Genomic DNA, 17,708 nt, shown 5'->3' with positions numbered 1-17,708 from the left:
GGGAGGGAGGGTAAAATCAGGGTTGGAATTTCACATCATAGATTAAATGAACTGAGACTGTTTGCCATGCAGAGGCACTGTAACAACAGCACCACTGAGCTCCATCAATCCTGCTAGTGATTACAAGTTACAAAGTTAAACAGCCAGTGTACGTTGTAAGCCCAGAAATAGCAGAGCTGCTCTCACTAACTGCAGTGTAGTTTAGTAATAAAGAAATCACTTTTGAGATCTTGTGGTTTGAGCAGTCAGTGTATTACTGCTTCACACTAGTATTGTTTTATTCTGACTGAAGGGGCACTCTTTTATATTCCTCATCTTCCAGAAGCTTATAGCTCCCTGAAAGTTCCCCTTTGTGGTAAAATTTCCCATCCTTGTTCTCAGCCAGAAGCTTGTTATTTGAAAAGATCACAATTCCTTTAAAAGTTTGGTATAATTTTCTTGGGCCATTTCTGAGTTAGCACATTGTAAAAACTTAGGGCCTCATAAGAACGGTCGTACCAGGTCAGACCAAAGGTCCATCTAGCCCAGTATCCTGTCTACCGACAGTGGCCAATGCCAGGTGCCCCAGAGGGAGTGGACCAACAGGCAATGATCAAGTGATCTCTCTCCTGCCATCCATCTCCATCCTCTGACAAACAGAGGCTAGGGACACCATTCCTTACCCATCCTGGCTAATAGCCATTAATGGACTTAACCACCATGAATTTATCCAGTTCTCTTATAAACGCTGTTATAGTCCTAGCCTTCACAACCTCCTCAGGTAAGGAGTTCCACAAGTTGACTGTGCGCTGTGTGAAGAAGAACTTCCTTGTATTTGTTTTAAACCTGCTGCCTATTAATTTCATTTGGTGACCCCTAGTTCTTGTATTATGGGAATAAATAAATAACTTTTCCTTATCCACTTTCACCACACCACTCATGATTTTATATACCTCTATCATATCCCCCCTTAGTCTCCTCTTTTCCAAGCTGAAGAGTCCTAGCCTCTTTAATCTCTCCTCATATGGGACCCGTTCCAAACCCCTAATCATTTTAGTTGCCCTTTTCTGAACCTTTTCTAGAACCTTTCTCTTTTTTGAGATGAGGAGACCACATCTGTACGCAGTATTCGAGATGTGGGCATACCATTGATTTATATAAGGGCAATAATATATTCTCAGTCTTATTCTCTATCCCCTTTTTAATGATCCCTAACATCCTGTTTGCTTTTTTGACCGCCTCTGCACACTGTGCGGACATCTTCAGAGAACTATCCACGATGACTCCAAGATCTTTTTCCTGACTTGTTGTAGCTAAATTAGCCCCCATCATATTGTATGTATAGTTGGGGTTATTTTTTCCAATGTGCAGTACTTTACATTTATCCACATTAAATTTCATTTGCCATTTTGTTGCCCAATCACTAAGTTTTGTGAGATCTTTTTGAAGTTCATCACAGTCTGCTTTGGTCTTAACTATCTTGAGCAGTTTAGTATCATCTGCAAACTTTGCCACCTCACTGGTTACCCCTTTCTCCAGATCATTTATAAATAAGCTGAATAGGATTGGTCCGAGGACTGACACTTGGGGAACACCACTAGTTATCCCTCTCCATTCTGAGAATTTACCATTAATTCCTACCCTTTGTTCCCGGTCTTTTAACCAGTTCTCAATCCATGAAAGGACCTTCCCTTTTATCCCTTGACAACTTAATTTACGTAAGAGCCTTTGGTTAGGGACCTTGTCAAAGGCTTTCTGGAAATCTAAGTACACTATGTCCACTGGATCTCCCTTGTCCACATGCAGCCCCCAGGGCTGCTCAAAGTTGTGGTGAGGGGTTGGGACAGCCCCTACCTACTGGAGAGCCCCAGCTTTGGCTGAAAGCCACCTATGTCCCATCTTCAGATGAAGTGAGTATATCTCAGTTGCAGTTGAAGATGTAACCCAGAGTAGTTTTCTTCAAAGGAGATGCATCTTTCAGTGAGGAAAGAAATGTTTAGAAATTACACAGCTCTTTGTGTATGGCCGTTAGTAAGCATTATCTACTATTCATCATCAAGAGGAGTTTTCAACATCATATTATGAAATCCTTCTCTACATTAGAGAATTTCACAGAAAAATTGCCATTGGTCCAAACCCTAAGATAGACAAGACTGGCAGCTTCAAGCATTTTGACCTTCGTGTTGGTTACACATACAAGTGCTTTGGCAGAGCATTATGAAGTTTGGTTAGCATCCATCTACACTGTGCTTGGTTCTAAATGGTACTATTAGTCTCTCATTTTCATGAATACCAAAATGTCACTATATTTTTAATGAGTCGAAAACCCCCCCTGCTGTTTTTTTTAAACCACATTCCTTCTCCACAAGCAGGAGACTAATTTATTTTCTCTATCCTGCAGCTCAGCTGAAGTCTTTTAGAACAGAGTATCTGTTGAACCTTTGGTATGCCAAAAGCATATGCAGACATAGTCTTATAATTTTATTAATCAGTTTAATGTTATGGTGCAAATGTGTCTAACCACGTCCAAAAGATACGTCTCTTGTGCAGCTGAACCAGCTTGATACTGTTACTTCAAATGGATATACATTTTAAATTTTTGCCGTACTATTGTAGCCATGTCAGTCTCAGGATTTGAGAGAGACAAGGTGGGTGGGGTAATCTCTTTTATTGGACCAACTTCTGTTGGTGGAAGGGACATGCTTTCGAGCTTCACAGAGCCCTTCTTCAGATCTGGGGAAGATAACCAGGAAACTAGCTTAACAGAAGTTGGTCCAATAAAAGTTATTACCTACCTTGTATCTCTCATACATTTAAAATGGGAGTGCAGATATATGCAAATAAGCCCAGCTCCTAAGGAATTAACTTGTTATGGAATAGAATTTGCTTATACAGTGCATAATTTTGTAATGAATCTGTGCACATCCTTTTCTTGTATGATAATGACTTTTCTGAGTTTTTAAACAGTTCAAATTTTTTCCACATACTGTATTAATGTTTATAATTACATCCTCTCCATTTTGTACAAATAATTCCTACCAATTTGGAAATACAAGATAAAAATCTAGTGGTACATACATAACGTGAGAAGTCGTACTTATTACAAGCAAAACGATTTCAGAATAGGGTGCTAGAAATGAATATATTTAAAAAATCTATTCTAACCACATCTACTAGAATAAACCATATAGAATTTGTCAATTTTAAATCTAATTACATACACAGTCTTCTCACGTAAAGAAAAGAATATGTTGTTCTTTCTCAGTTCTCCAACAAGAACACTGGCTAATAGTTCAGGTACAATAAACTTCAATTTGAATTAAGCAGAGTCCTAGAGGATTATATAAAGTGTCTGATGACAATTATTATGTATAGGCTCCCATTCACTATTTCTAAATTGCCCAAAATTCAGCAGCGTAGGCTGTGTTGGTTTAAAAGAAATAGGCACAGATGAAAGCAACTGGGTCCTTGTATACAGGGTTGTATGCAAGGGAAAATAATAAAATAAAGGATACAGTGTTACATTTTAGCTACTTTGTCACCTCAGAGTTCATGGCATATCCTGATAGGAAAGAGATTTTGGTGCCTTTTTAACAAAAATACATTTCCAGCTTTATTTTGTTTTTGTTTTTATTTTCAAAGGCATTGAAATCTTCCTAGAATGTGTCCTGATCTGTTCAATTTTTGTTTTGTTTTGTTTTTGGAACTTGTGTCAAGAGCACATAGAACTTTGGGTAGAAACATCCTTTTTTATATTATTGTTGAAACCCAAGTAAACAAATAATTGTTTCCTCTACACCCGTGTTTAAGCGGGTGCAAAGCCTTTAACAAAGAGCATCTGCCTCATGCCACCATAAGCCTGGCTCCTGCATTGAGAGCAATGTCAACGTAGCCGTGCCTCTGTGAGATTTTCCATGCAGTGTTGGAGCCTTAAATGTAAAAGGATCGTGTTCCAGCTCCCAACGTAAACAGCTCCATGGTATTTTTGGGATTGATGGGAAAAGAATGTAGTTTAAGAACTATTGCATCTTTCTTGACAAATACACTTACTCCCCACTCCACCCCGCCAACACACACACACTCTGTTTTCAGGTTTATGAAAACAATTAGATTCCAAATCAGTTTTATACTGAGACATCCATTCAGTTTAGCTATAATCCTCTTTCTCTCTCTGGATTAATTGCAATGAAGACTATTCTCCTACATGCTTCTACTGGGACTTGAAAAAAAATATTTGAGAGGTAACCCATCCTCCCCTACTTTGTGTTTGAACAACCTGTGATTCATGTTGAAACAAAATTTATATGCTGTTGGCTTGAGAAACTGCTACAAAAGCTGGCCAAGCTGGCAATGGTAATCCAAGCGAGACATGGAAGATTTAAGAGGCAGGGTCAATACATTGGGGCTAAATTTATGCTTATTATTCAAGACTTGAGGGGCAGAGAAAACTGCATCCTCTCAAATAACTTCTGCAACAACTGCCTATGCTCTGTTGTGCTGCTACAACAACAAAAATAGGCATCTTAGATTTTGTTTGCATTTAATTAAAGAAGGACATCACTACAGCATATACTTTCACATTCTAAATTACTCATGCCAATTTGAACACATCTGTGATTTAAGCATTGCCCAATAAACATTGCTACCATAATGAAGTTGTGATGGAGGGGAGGGGACTCTCCAAGAAATCCCAATGTGTATTGCCTGGAAAATCCTCCTAGCGTGTAGGGTGAACTTTGTAATGACTCTTATAAATTAACTACTATGCAGACTAGAAGATTTTACAGATTGCATAGCCCATATCCAAGATTCACACATTGCCCAGTATTACCACTGTTTACAACTGATTAGTCTATTGGTATGCTTTTTTTGTGATAGGCAAAGTTGATAAATAGATTTTTCCTGATTCTTGAGGTGTTAGGTCCATTAGCTATAGCTGTTAACATTTTAACTTGATTTTTTGTGTTTCCAAATGCTCATAATTTTGAATTTGCTTTCTGGATATGGATAACACTTTAATTCACAAATCTCTTGGAAGTACTCTTTATTATGTAGTAACAGTATTGAGATTCCTTTGTAGATACTATCTACCTCTGTAACAATGATATGCTTCTGCAGACTACTCAGTAATTATTCTTTTATAGGTCCAAAAGTAAATTATTGTATTTTAACAATTTACATTTATCCAGCATGATGCCATAGTGCTTTACAGGATGTATTTAGGGATTGTTTGCCTGCTACTAGAATGCAACCATTTCTCAAGTGGAAGATGACAGTTTTTATAATAGCAACCAATTACAGTGTAGAACAATGTAGGTCACTAACTGAAAAATATTGTGTCCATTTGGAATTGCAGAGGAAATATAGAAAGTAGAGTATAATGACTGTGACATACCCAGTGTACAATCCAGACTGAGTAGATGTGTCACCCCTGCCCTGTAACCTGGGGTGTCTCTTACAATGTTTTGCTGCTGTGGCCTCCAGTCTGGACTGCTCACAAACAGCCTCCAGCATGTAAGTTACTCCCAGGTATGTCTGTGTGTGAGCTACAGCCAGCCAGCCATACTTCGGCTCTTACCAACCTTGGTTATACTGCAGGGTGACCCCAACACGCTCCTGGTCTTCGATTTTCTCCCAGAAGTATATGTCCTGTATTGCCCAGCCCTCTCCTAGACAATACTAATTCATATAAAGTCGATATTTCTTTAATAGAAATAATATGCACACACCTTGTTACACCAATTGGAGTTCACAGACACTTCAGTTTAAACACGTTGGATTAGATAAAATCATAAAACAAGTTTATTATAAGTGAATACAAGTAATGAGGCATAAAAGGCAAAAATGGTTACAAAAATAAAAATAAAATGCCACTGGTGCCTAATTTAACAAACTATGGTAAATTCAAGCAAACTTTTTCTTACCTCATGCTCTCAGAAGTCTTACTGACCAAACTTCTTATGCCAGGACCCCTTTCCCAGTTTAATGGCTGCTTCCTTTGTCCCTTCTGGTGCAGTGAATCGATGGACAGAGACAGAGGAGGGGGTCTCTTGGGGTGTTTGTTCCCTCCTTTTTATAGTGTCAGTCCCCATCTTGGTAAATATTTATTTCCAGATGAAATTCTGGAGACACAAAGTCTATGGGAAAGGATATTCCCTAACGCTTTTCCTCACCTGTTTGAGGTTTCTTTTTCTAAGTTTTCTGCTTGATGATTCTGTTTACTGCTTAAATGCACATTAAGCAGAGCACATATTCCTTTGTTTAAGACAGACCTGTTTGCCAACTTCTGCTATGGTTTGGAACATGCGTTAATAACATTGTACAGTTAAATCTTATAATTCCACATACAATGTTGCCACACATATTTTATCAGGATAATATTGACCAGCAAATTATGAGTTTTCAGATGATATTTCACAAGGCATACTTTGTATAAAGATTATCACAATAATGTGTAGGGTGTGGACACAGAGGGTACATTGTGTCACAATTACCCAAAGTGAAACTGGCCCAAGGCTTTAAATCCATACTCTTGCAACAAGCACACGATTTTTAATGATTACAGATGATCAGTTGACTTCAGTTTCTTGTCTCATCCAAAAGAAAGGATCTCCAGCAGCAGCTTCTTGGGCGTTGGTTTTGTAGTCATTCGGAACTGCTGAGTTTACTGGATTGCCAGGACTACTGTTGCAATATGCTGAGTTTTCTTTTATGGTCTCATCCAAGCCCAGTACTGGCAAAGTCACACTCTTCTTGTTTTGAAGATAAGAAACAATCACAGAACAACATGATATAGGTGCAGATCTAGAACATAAACGTTGGTTTAAAGGATAGACAGCTGTAGTGGCACAGGAGCCAGCAAACGGAGCTGTAAACAGGGGAGTTTGAGTGGGAGTTTGCAGGGAAGACTAAAAGAGGCAGGCAGAGGAACAGACAGACTAGTGAAGGGAGTGCGTGGTGTTCTTGCAGTGTTTTGGTGCTTGTTGGGGGTTTGCTTTGCTGTGGTTGTGGTGTTTTGGTTTGGTTTGTGTTTCCCGGACTAACAGGACTTAGGTGGGAAGGCTATGACAGAGGCAGCAGTGGTGGTGATGCAAGCAGTGGAAGACACAATGAAGATGACTGGATGTAGAAGCTGCGGTATGTATATGATTCTGGAGGGGATACCTGAAAAGAGTTTCATCTGCATGAAGTGCCGCCTGATAGAGCTGATGGAAGAAAAGATTCAAGGATTGGAGATGCAGGTGGAAACTCTGGTTGAGTTTAGAAGGGGGTTCGAGCAGATGATGGAGCAAAGACATGAGGAGGCTGAAGGGAAAAGATCAGACTTGCAGATGGAAGCAGGACCGAAGAATTCTATGGGGAGACTGCTTGGTGAAGACAGTGGAAGCATATGACTAAGAGAACCAGGCAGAGGAAAAGACGGGCTAGTGAAGGAGAAATAGAGCTCAGAAACAGGTTTGCGGAGTTGGAAAATGAAGAAGGGGCACAGCAGGTGGTCGCTGAAGGTGAGAGGGCAAGGAAGAAGAAGAGCAGTGAGTCCTATAGGAAGAGGGGAAGAGTCAATGGAGATAACAACACCAAATATGAGCCCCAGGAGGATATGGGATTGGTTGCAGAGGATTGCAAGGGAGAATAGGAATTGAGAGGACTTGCAGCCAGAGGGAACAGGGATAGACCGGAGAATTGCACCATCACCAGGAAAAGGCAGGTCTACGTGATTGGGGACTCCTTACTGACAAGAATAGACAGGCCTGTAACCAGAGCTGATCTAGAGAACAGAAGGGTGTGCTGTCTGCCAGGTGCGAAAATAAGGGATGTGGACCTGAGGCTGAAGAGGATACTAATGGGAGCAGAAAAGAATACACGGATTGTCCTTCATGTGGGAACAAATGATACGGCTATATTCTCACTGGAACGAATCAAGGGAGACTATGCAAGGCTGGGGAAGACGCTTAAGGAATTCGAGTCTCAGGTGATCTTCAGTGGGATTCTGCCTGTTCCTAGCGAAGGGCAACAAAGGTGTGACAAGATTATGATGCTCAACAGATGGCTCAGGCAGTGGTGCTATAAGGAGGGCTTTGGGATGTATGGCCACTGGGAGGCATTCATGGACAGAGGATTGTTCTCTCAGGATGGACTTCACCTGAGTAGGGCAGGAAATAGACTTCTAGGATGGAGACTGGCACAACTGATTTAAAAGCGCTTTAAACTAGGAATTTGGGGGAGATGGTTGGGAGATGTACAGGTAATCTCCATGCCAGATTTTAACATTGAGAGGGAAGAAAACAAAGTAAGAAAGGATACAACCGTGGGTAGGAGAATGGACATAAGGAGGAAGGGTAGTGTAGATACCAGTCTAATAGGTGGTACTGGCAGTAGAATGTCAATACCTAATCGGGTAAAGAATGTGAGCAAAAATTAAGATGCTTGTACACCAATGCAAGGCGCCTCGGTAACAAAATGGAGGAACTAGAGCTACTGGTGCAGGAAGCGAAACCACATATTCTAGGGCTAACAGAAACATGGTGGAATAGTAGTCATGACTGGAGTACAGCTATTGAAGGGTATGTGTTGTTTAGGAAAGACAGAAATAAAGGCAAAGGTGGTGGAGTAGCATTGTATATCAATGATGAGGTAGACTGTAAAGAAATAAGAAGTGATGGAATGGATAAGACAGAGTCTGTCTGGGCAAAAATCACATTGGGGAAGAAAGCTACTAGAACCTCCCCTGGGATAGTGCTTGGGGTGCGCTATAGACCAGCGGGATCTGATTTGGATATGGATAGAGACCTCTTTAATGTTTTTAATGAAGTAAATACTAATGGGAATTGTGTGATCATGGGAGACTCTAACTTCCCAGATATAGACTGGAAGACAAGTGCTAGTAATAATAATAGGGCTCAGTTTTTCCTGGATGCGGTAGCTGATGGAATCCTTCACCAAGTAGTTGCTGAACCAACAAGAGGGGATGCCATTTTAGATTTGGTTTTGGTGAATAGTGAGGACCTCATAGAAGAAATGATTGTAGGGGACAACCTTGGTTCGAGCGATCGTGAGCTAATTCAGTTCAAACTAAATGGAAGATAAACAAAAATACATCTGTGACTAGGGTTTTTGATTTCAAAAGGGCTAAGTTTAAAAAAATAAGGAAATTAGTTAGGGAAGTGGATTGGACAGAAGAACTTGTGGCTCTAAAGGCGGAGGATGCCTGGAATTACTTCAAGTCAAAGTTGCAGAAACTATCAGAAGCCTGCATCCCAAGAAAGGGGGAAAAATTCATAGGCAGGAGTTGTAGACCAAGCTGGATGAGCAAGCATCTCAGAGAGGTGATTAAGAAAAAGCAGAAAGCCTACAAAGAATGGAAGATGGGAGGGATCAGCAAGGAAAGCTACTTTATTGAGGTCAGAACATGTAGAGATAAAGTGAGAAAGGCCAAAAGCCATGTAGAGTTGGACTTTGCAAAAGGAATTAAATCCAATAGTAAAAGGTTCTATAGCCATATAAATAAGAAGAAAACAAAGAAGGAAGAAGTGGGACTGCTAAACACTGAAGATGGAGTGGAGGTTAAGGATAATCTAGACATGGCCCAATATTTAAACAAATACTTTACCTCAGTCTTTAATGAGGGGCTTAGGGATATGGTAGGGTGACAAATGGGAATGTGGTATGGAGGTAGATATTACCACATCTGAGGTAGAAGCCAAACTCGAACAGCTTAATGGGACTAAACTGAGGGGCCCAGATAATCTTCATCCAAGAATATTAAAGGAACTGGCACATGAAATTGCAAGCCCATTAGCAAGAATTTTTAATGAATCTGTAAACTCAGGGGTTGTACTATATGACTGGAGAATTGCTAACATAGTTCCTATTTTTAAGAAAGGGAAAAAAAGTGATCCAGGTAACTACAGGACTGTTAGTTTGACATCTGTCGTATGCAAGGTCTTGGAAAAAATTTTGAAGGAGAAAGTAGTTAAGGATATTGAGGACAATGGTAATTGGAACAAAATACATGGTTTTACAAAAGGTAGATCATGCCAAACCAACCTGTTCTCCTTCTTTGAGAAGGTAACAGATTTTTTAGACAAAGGAAACGCAGTGGATCTAATTTACCTCCATTTCAGTAAAGCATTTGTTACGGTTCCACATGGGGAATTATTAGCTAAATTGGAAAAGATGGGGATCAATATGAACATTGAAATGTGGATAAGGAACTGGTTAAAGGGGAGACTGCAACGGGTTGTACTGAAAGGTGAACTGTCAGGCTGGAGGGAGGTTACTAGTGGAGTTCCTCAGGGATCGGTTTTGGGACCAATCTTATTTAATCTTTTTATTACTGACCTTGGCACAAAAAGTGGGAATGTGCTAATAAAGTCTGCGGATGACACAAAGCTGGGAGGTATTGCTAATACAGAGAAGGATCGGGATATTATTCAGGAAGATCTGGATGATCTTGTAAACTGGAGTAAAAGTAATAGGATGAAATTTAATAGTGAAAAGTGCAAGGTCATGCATTTAGGGATTAATAACAAGAATTTTGGTTATAAGTCAGGGAGCATCAGTTGGAAGTAACAGAAGAGGAGAAGGACCTCGGAGTATTGGTTGATCACAGGATGACTATGAGCCACCAATGTGAGATGGCTGTGAAAAAAACTAATGCAGTCTTGGGATGCATCAGGCGAGGTATTTCCAGTAGAGATAAGGTGTTAGTACCATTATACAAGGCACTGGTGAGACCTCATCTGGAATACTGTGTGCAGTTCTGGTCTCCCATGTTTAAGAAGGATGAATTCAAACTGGAACAGGTACAGAGAAGGGCTAGTAGGATGATCCGGGGAATGGAAAACCTGTCTTATGAAAGGAGACTCAAAGAGCTTGGCTTGTTTTAGCCTAACCAAAAGAAGGCTGAGGGGAGCTATGATTGCTCTCTATAAATACATCAGAGGGATAAATACCAGGGAGGGAGAGGAATTATTTAAGCTCACTACCAATGTGGATACAAGAACAAATGGATATAATCTGGCCATCAGGAAGTTTAGACTTGAAATTCGACGAAGGTTTCTAACCATCAGAGGAGTGAAGTTCTGGAACAGTCTGCCAAGGGGAGTAGTGGAGGCAAAAGTCATATCTGGCTTCAAGACGAAGCTTGATAAGTTTATGGAGGGGATGGTATGATGGGATAGCCTAATTTTGGCAATTAATTGATCTTTGACTATTAGTGGTAAATATGCCCAATAGCTAGTGATGGGATATTAGATGGGGTGGGATCTGAGTAACTACAGAGCATTTTTTCCTGGGTGTCTGGCTGACAGGTCTTGCCCACATGTTCAGAGTTTAGCTGATCACCGTATTTGAGGTTGGGAAGGAATTTTCCCGCAGGGCGGATTGGCAGAGGTCCTGGGTTTTTTTTGCCTTCCTCTGTAGCGTGGGGCACGGGTCACTTACTGGAGCATTCTCTGCACCTTGAAGTCTTTAAACCATGATTTAAGGACTTCAATAGCTTTTTGTCTGGTAATTGCATGGTAATTACTGTGTAATTATGATATTATCCCACTACAATTAGATAATCACAGTTATGTTATATGTAAGAAGTAGGGCTGTCGAATCGCAGTTAACTCACACGATTAACTCAAAAAAATTAATCGTGATTAAAAAAATGTATTGCTATTCATTGCAGTTTTAATTGCATTGTTAAATAGTAGAATACCAGTTGAAATTTATTAAATATTTTTGTATGTTTTTCTACGTTTTTACATCTATTGATTTCAGTTACTACACAGAATACAAAGTGTACAGTGCTCACTTTATATTATTATTTTTATTACAAATATTTGCACTGTAAAAATGATAAAAGAAATAGTATTTTTCAATTCACTTCATACAAGTACTGTAGTGCGATCTCTTTATCGTGAAAGTGTAACTTACAAATGTAGGGTTTTTTTGTTACATAACTGAACTCAAAAACAAAGCAATGTAAAACTTTAGAGCCTACAAGTCCACTCAGTCCTACTTCCTGTTCAGCCAATCACTCTGAGGAACAAGTTTGTTTACATTTACAATAGGTAATGCTGCCCACTTCTTATTTACAGTGTCACCTGAAAGTGAGAACAGCCATTCGCATGGCACTTTTGTAGCCAGCATTGCAAGATATTTACATGCCAGATATGCTGAACATTCGTATGCCCCTTCATGCTTTGGCCACCATTCCAGAGGACATGCTTCCATGCTGATGACACTCGTTAAAAAAATAATTTGTTAATTACATTTGTGACTGAACTCCTTGGGGAAGAATTGTATGTCTCCGGCTCTATTTTACCCACATTCTGCCATATATTTCATGTTATAGCACATGTTGTTCGTTTTAAGAACACTTTCGCTGCAGATTTGACAAAACTCAAAGAAGGTACCAATGATTTAGATTTCTAAAGATAGCTGCAGAACTCAACCCAAGATTTAAGAATTTGAAGTGCCTTCCAAAATCTGAGAGGGACGAGAAGTGGAGCATGCTTTCAAAAGTCTTAAAAGAGCAACACTCTGATGCAGAAACTACAGAACCTGAACCACCAAAAAAGAAAATCAACCTTCTGCACGTGGTATCTGACTCAGATCATGAAAATGAACATGCATCAGTCCGCACTGCTTTGGATCGTTATTAAGCAGAACCTGTCATCAGCATGGACGCATGTCCTCTGGAATGATGGTTGAAGCATGAAGGGACATGTGAATCTTTAGCATATCTGCCACCAGGACCAGTTCCCGGTTTTCTGCCCCAAGCGGCAAAAAAAAAAACTGCAGCAGCGCAATTGCACCGCTCCACTGTTTGGCGTCAGTTCGGCGGTGGGTCTTTCACTCATTCTCTTCCTCTTCAGCGGCACTTCGGCGGCAGCTCAAAGAGGAAGAGAGGGACTGAGGGACTTGCCTCCGAATTACCGCCGAAGACCCAGACGTGCCGCCCCAATAGTGGGCGGAGTGCCGCCCCTTGGTATTGGCTGCCCCAAGAACCTGCTTCTTTAGCTGGTGCCTGCAACCGGCCCTGTCTGCCACGTAAATGTAAACAAACCTGATTGAGCGATTGGCTGAACAAGAAGTAGGACTGAGTGGACTTGTAGGCTCTGAAGGTTTACATTGTTTTGTTTTTGAATACAGGTATTTTTTGTACTTAATTCTACCTTTGTAAGTTCAGCTTTCATGATAAAGAGATTGTATTACAGTACTTGTATTAGGTAAATTGAAAAATACAATTTCTTTTGTTTTTTTACAGTGCAAATATTTGTAACAAAAATAAATATAAAGTTAACATTGTACACTTTGTATTCTGTGTTGTAATTGAAATCAATATATTTGAAAATGTAGAAAACATCCAAAAATATTTAAATAAATTGTATTCTATTATTGTTTAACAGATTGTTAAATTGTTTATTTTTTTTAATGGCTTGACAGCCCTAATAAGAAGTATTCATGGGAACTTTGCATCTTGTAAATAAAGTGCTTCTATCTCCTGGAATATATGTTTATAGCACAGAGAAATTTGGATTACCTATCTAGTACAAATCCAACATCTAAAGTGTTAGTGGATCACAGAACGTAAGAATATAAGAATGGCCATATTGGGTCAGACCCAGGGTCCATCCAGCCCAGCATCCTGTCTGCCAACAGTGGCCAATGCTAGGTGCCCCAGAGGGAGTGAACCTAACAGGTAATGATCAAGTGATCTCTCTCCTGCCATCCATCTCCACCCTCTGACAAACAGAGGCTAGGGACACCATTCCTTACTCATCCTGGCTAATAGCCATTAATGGACTTAACCTCCATGAATTTATCGAATTCTCTTTTAAACCCTGTTATAGTCCTAGCCTTCACAACCTTCTCAGCAAGGAGTTCCACAGGTTGACTGTACGCTGTGTGAAGAAGAACTTCCTTGTATTTGTTTTAAACCTGCTGCCCATTAATTTCATTTGATGGCCCCTAGATTAATTTAAGATGCTTTGTCTATCAGTACTACTTTCCTCCTTTCAGTCTTTCACTGTAATGTTGAGTGCAGAAACATTAATCATTAAATGATAGTAATGTGGGTGTCAATGTAATCTGTGCTTCCATAGAAAGTAATTGTGAGAGAATTCATTCTAATTCAAGGTTAATTAGTGTACCATTAAAATAATGTGTTACAAAAATTAATTACTTGTTGGGTCAAAAAGTGTGGTAAAAAGCTGAATGCCTAATGTCTGAGATCACATTTCCCTACTCAAAATAATGTTCTAAATCTGCTACCTTACTGAAAAATATCCAACATGAAAAGTGAGAGAGATTTAGTCACTGGTATCTTCCTATCCCCCTTCTACTAGTAAATTTTTGGCACAGTGTCCGGGAAAACTGGCACACAGCTCCTATTAATAGATAAGTGAGTTGCTCACTTTGTTCCCCACTGCAGTGTTGGAAGATATATGTCAAGGGATAACCCTATTTTGGTTTTGAAGGACCACAAGTGTGTTGGGTGGTACATTAGAAAAAGCAAGTTGTGAAAATGTCACAAAGCAGCATTATATGATCTTGCTTTACCTCAGCATGAGTTTAAAAGATCCTTCTGCAGGAGTGTGACACACCATATTCAATCTGGAGAAATTAATTTAAACTACCTGTTAACATAAACAGCTATAAAGTGTATACATTAAGCTGGAAGTAAGTGATAGCCAGGATAGAACAACTGCCATCTAAAAATATCATCTACTTTTTATTTTATTTAAATGAAGATATAAAATATGCCAATTTATAACATCTTCTGTAGTTGATAGGAAATGTTTTAGAGCTATTCATTAAAAGGCTCTGTTATTGCTTTGGGTGGATTTGGATTCTGTTCGTGTAGGTAACAAGATAACTGTTCCCAAGCTCAGTGGGCAGTATGGCTATTGCAGCTAATAACACATGAAACCGTAGCAGAAGAACTGTGTTTTGGTATCCAAATGTAAGCGTTTAAAAAAAAAAAATAATAATAAGTGCTCATAGCCTGGGCAGTCCTATGTTGAGATGATTCTCCGAGATGAGCCTAAACCGAGACCCTGAAATAGAATACTCCAGATTTTGCAGCTATTCCCTATCCCTGTACAGGGCAAACCAAAACTCTGTATGTGGACACCCCCAAACTTTGGTGAGGTTCAGATACAGATCAGGACTTCGTGGCACAAGCTCATCTTCAGTTGGGTAGATTGGGATGAACAAAGGGTGATGAAATTCCTCCTAACTTATGCATGCAGCAGTGCCCTTTCTAGGGCAGAATGCTTAGGACATCTGCATAGATCAGTTTTCCATCCGCCTCCCTTTCACCATCTAGTGCTTGATTACTTGAAGCAGGTTCTCACAGGTAGAGAGATGAATCAATTGTTGCACAAAAGACAAAGTAAGGAAAACTTTTTAAGACTTCTAAATTGCTGAGTGCTTTCTCTTTCAGATCACGCTGTTTTTCAACTAGACCCTCCTTTAATGGGGAGAATTAAGATATACATCCCGGAAAGAGATTGAATGTGAGAGAAGGGGAGAAAAAGGTTTTCGTGAAGTGCTCCTTTGACTTCATTCCATCTTTTGCCCTAGATATTTGCTTAATCCCAATTAAAACCGGCATAAAGCAGAGATTTGAGTTTAATATGGAAAAAACATTCCATTCTCTGAACATGACAACCTGCCCTGCCCATAGCAGGGTGTTAAGCTGCATGTTGATCAGTCCTCAGAAGAGTGCTGAGTTACTTATTTCCCATGTCCTTGACAAATAGGTGGATCTGGACTTCCACTAGTGATTGCCACCCACCTTAGTGGAGGAGGAGTCATTATACATTTTTTTCTGGGGGTGCACCCAGTGACTTCAGATGCAGAAACGTGTGGGGAAGGAAGAGGGAGGATTGTAGAGTCGATAAAAGAAAAGATTCAAATAAATTTTCCCTGATCTAGATGACACCCTATTGCCCAGATCATAGTGATTTAGGCTGAGAGTTGCAAAGCAACGAGGGGATTTGGATGCCTAGTTCCCATTACTTTTAATGGGAACCGGGGGTTCAAATGTCTTAGGCAGCTTTAAAAATCTTAGCCTTAGAGAGACTCTGTTCCCGTTAAAGTCACTGGTGCAGTTAAACCCTAAAGCTGTCTAGAAGGCAGAGCACATTCTGGTCTCTTGCTTTCTTCATTCTCCCTTAAACTCTTATTGACTTGAGTTGGAGTTTTGGGTCCAGAGGAGTGCAGAATCAGGCCGTGTGTTGCCCTTCTAACAGATGGCTGATGCTCCTGACTTTGCTGTGTAAACATACAAGTGAGAATGAATGGCACATTATAGGCCATTCTGATTGTGGCTTTTTTAATGTTCAATGTTTAGTTGTTCGTGATTTCCAGGGTTCCAGCAATAGGACTTTGGGTCTCTTTACAATAGCTTCTGCTGACTTCATTCTTTTTCTTTTGGATATTTCTAGGGCAGGGCTTTGCTCCACTGGGCATGTGATCGAGGACACAAGGAGCTGGTCTCGGTACTGCTACAGCATGCGGCCAATGTTAACAGCCAGGTAAGGAAGGGATGGAAAACTTGCTTTTCGATGGTGCATGATGTATCTTGACCAAACACATCATACTTTGTCCCATCAGGATTCCAAAGCAAATTCTTTCAGAGTATTGAATATGGAGGAGACCCCCTAAAGCGATACATGTGAGAAGAATATACCCATTAAAAGCAGATTTCCATACAACCAAATACAAAAACATAGTGAACCTTTTCAGTTGCAAGATGAAATTTCTTCCTGCAATAGTGTCTTTCACTTGTTGGTGATCAGTTCAAATCTGACTTGGGTAGGCAAAACCAGAGATATTTCCTATTATTAGATGTTTGGTGGCTTAGATAGAATTAATTGGTAGGCGCTGTCCAGTTCCTTAATATCCTATAGCTTCAGCAGAGCATCTGAAGACTGGAGAGTGAACTAAAGAAAATTCCACTGCAGGAAGAAACCTGTTTGCCAAAGAGTAGAACACAATAGAACATTCATTTATTAGAAGGTACATTTCTTAAACAAAGTATTCTAAATGGTGCTTCAGATTATGTTGTTTGAAATTGTTACAGTTGGATCTCACTTTATAATGTAGATTGTATTTATAATCCTGTTGTAATTAAGGGTTGAACCTTGCTAGCTGTGATCATGTTCAGAAATAATTGTCAAACATGATTCTTCCAGAACCATGATTAACAGTTGTTTTCCAATATGGTTGTTGCTTGCAGCATTTCCCTATCGTGTGTGTGTGTGTGTGTGTGTGTGTGTGTGTGTGTGTGTGTGTTTTGAGAACTGTGCTAGCCCGAACTGATGATCTTTCAGTATCCCGATAAGTGGTTTGGAAATACTTCACATATGTCGCAGTAGTTCAATAGGCTATCTTGTAGGTTTCTTGACTCAGCAGTAACATTGTGGTGGTGGAAGTAGCTAAGTTAAGCTTTAAACATGTTTAAAATCTATTTAAAATATTGTTACAGACCCTACTATGGACAGGCTGTGAAAAGGGTACATATTAAGAGAACTTTTTTGGTTCCATTGAAATCTGTGGGACGGTTTAGGCAGGGACCTGTGGTTCTTTGAGCATATGATTCCTAGGTTTCTGTTATGCAGACTACTTGAGGATTTTTTTCAAAGATTGTTTGTGCACCTTTGGAAAAAAAAAGTAGATTTGTGGAGGAGTAATTATACTGAATGATGCTGGAGTTATGTCCATGA

General features: G+C 39.8%; 1 protein-coding gene across 3 annotated transcripts in view; it reads left to right on the top strand.

The window, feature by feature from the left end:
• The window catches only part of ACBD6 (acyl-CoA binding domain containing 6), a 148,534-nt gene that overhangs the window by 67,227 nt on the left and 63,599 nt on the right, over positions 1-17,708 (top strand). For all 3 annotated transcript variants that reach the window (XM_034779680.1, XM_034779679.1, XM_034779678.1), the window contains one exon: positions 16,428-16,517. In XM_034779680.1, the coding sequence (XP_034635571.1) occupies positions 16,428-16,517 (90 nt within the window). The remainder of the gene's footprint in view (positions 1-16,427; positions 16,518-17,708) is intronic.

This window comes from Trachemys scripta, chromosome 8 (assembly GCF_013100865.1).
Source record: "Trachemys scripta elegans isolate TJP31775 chromosome 8, CAS_Tse_1.0, whole genome shotgun sequence".
NCBI classification, from domain to species: Eukaryota; Metazoa; Chordata; order Testudines; family Emydidae; genus Trachemys; species Trachemys scripta.
This window is presented reverse-complemented; position numbering and strand designations above follow the sequence as displayed.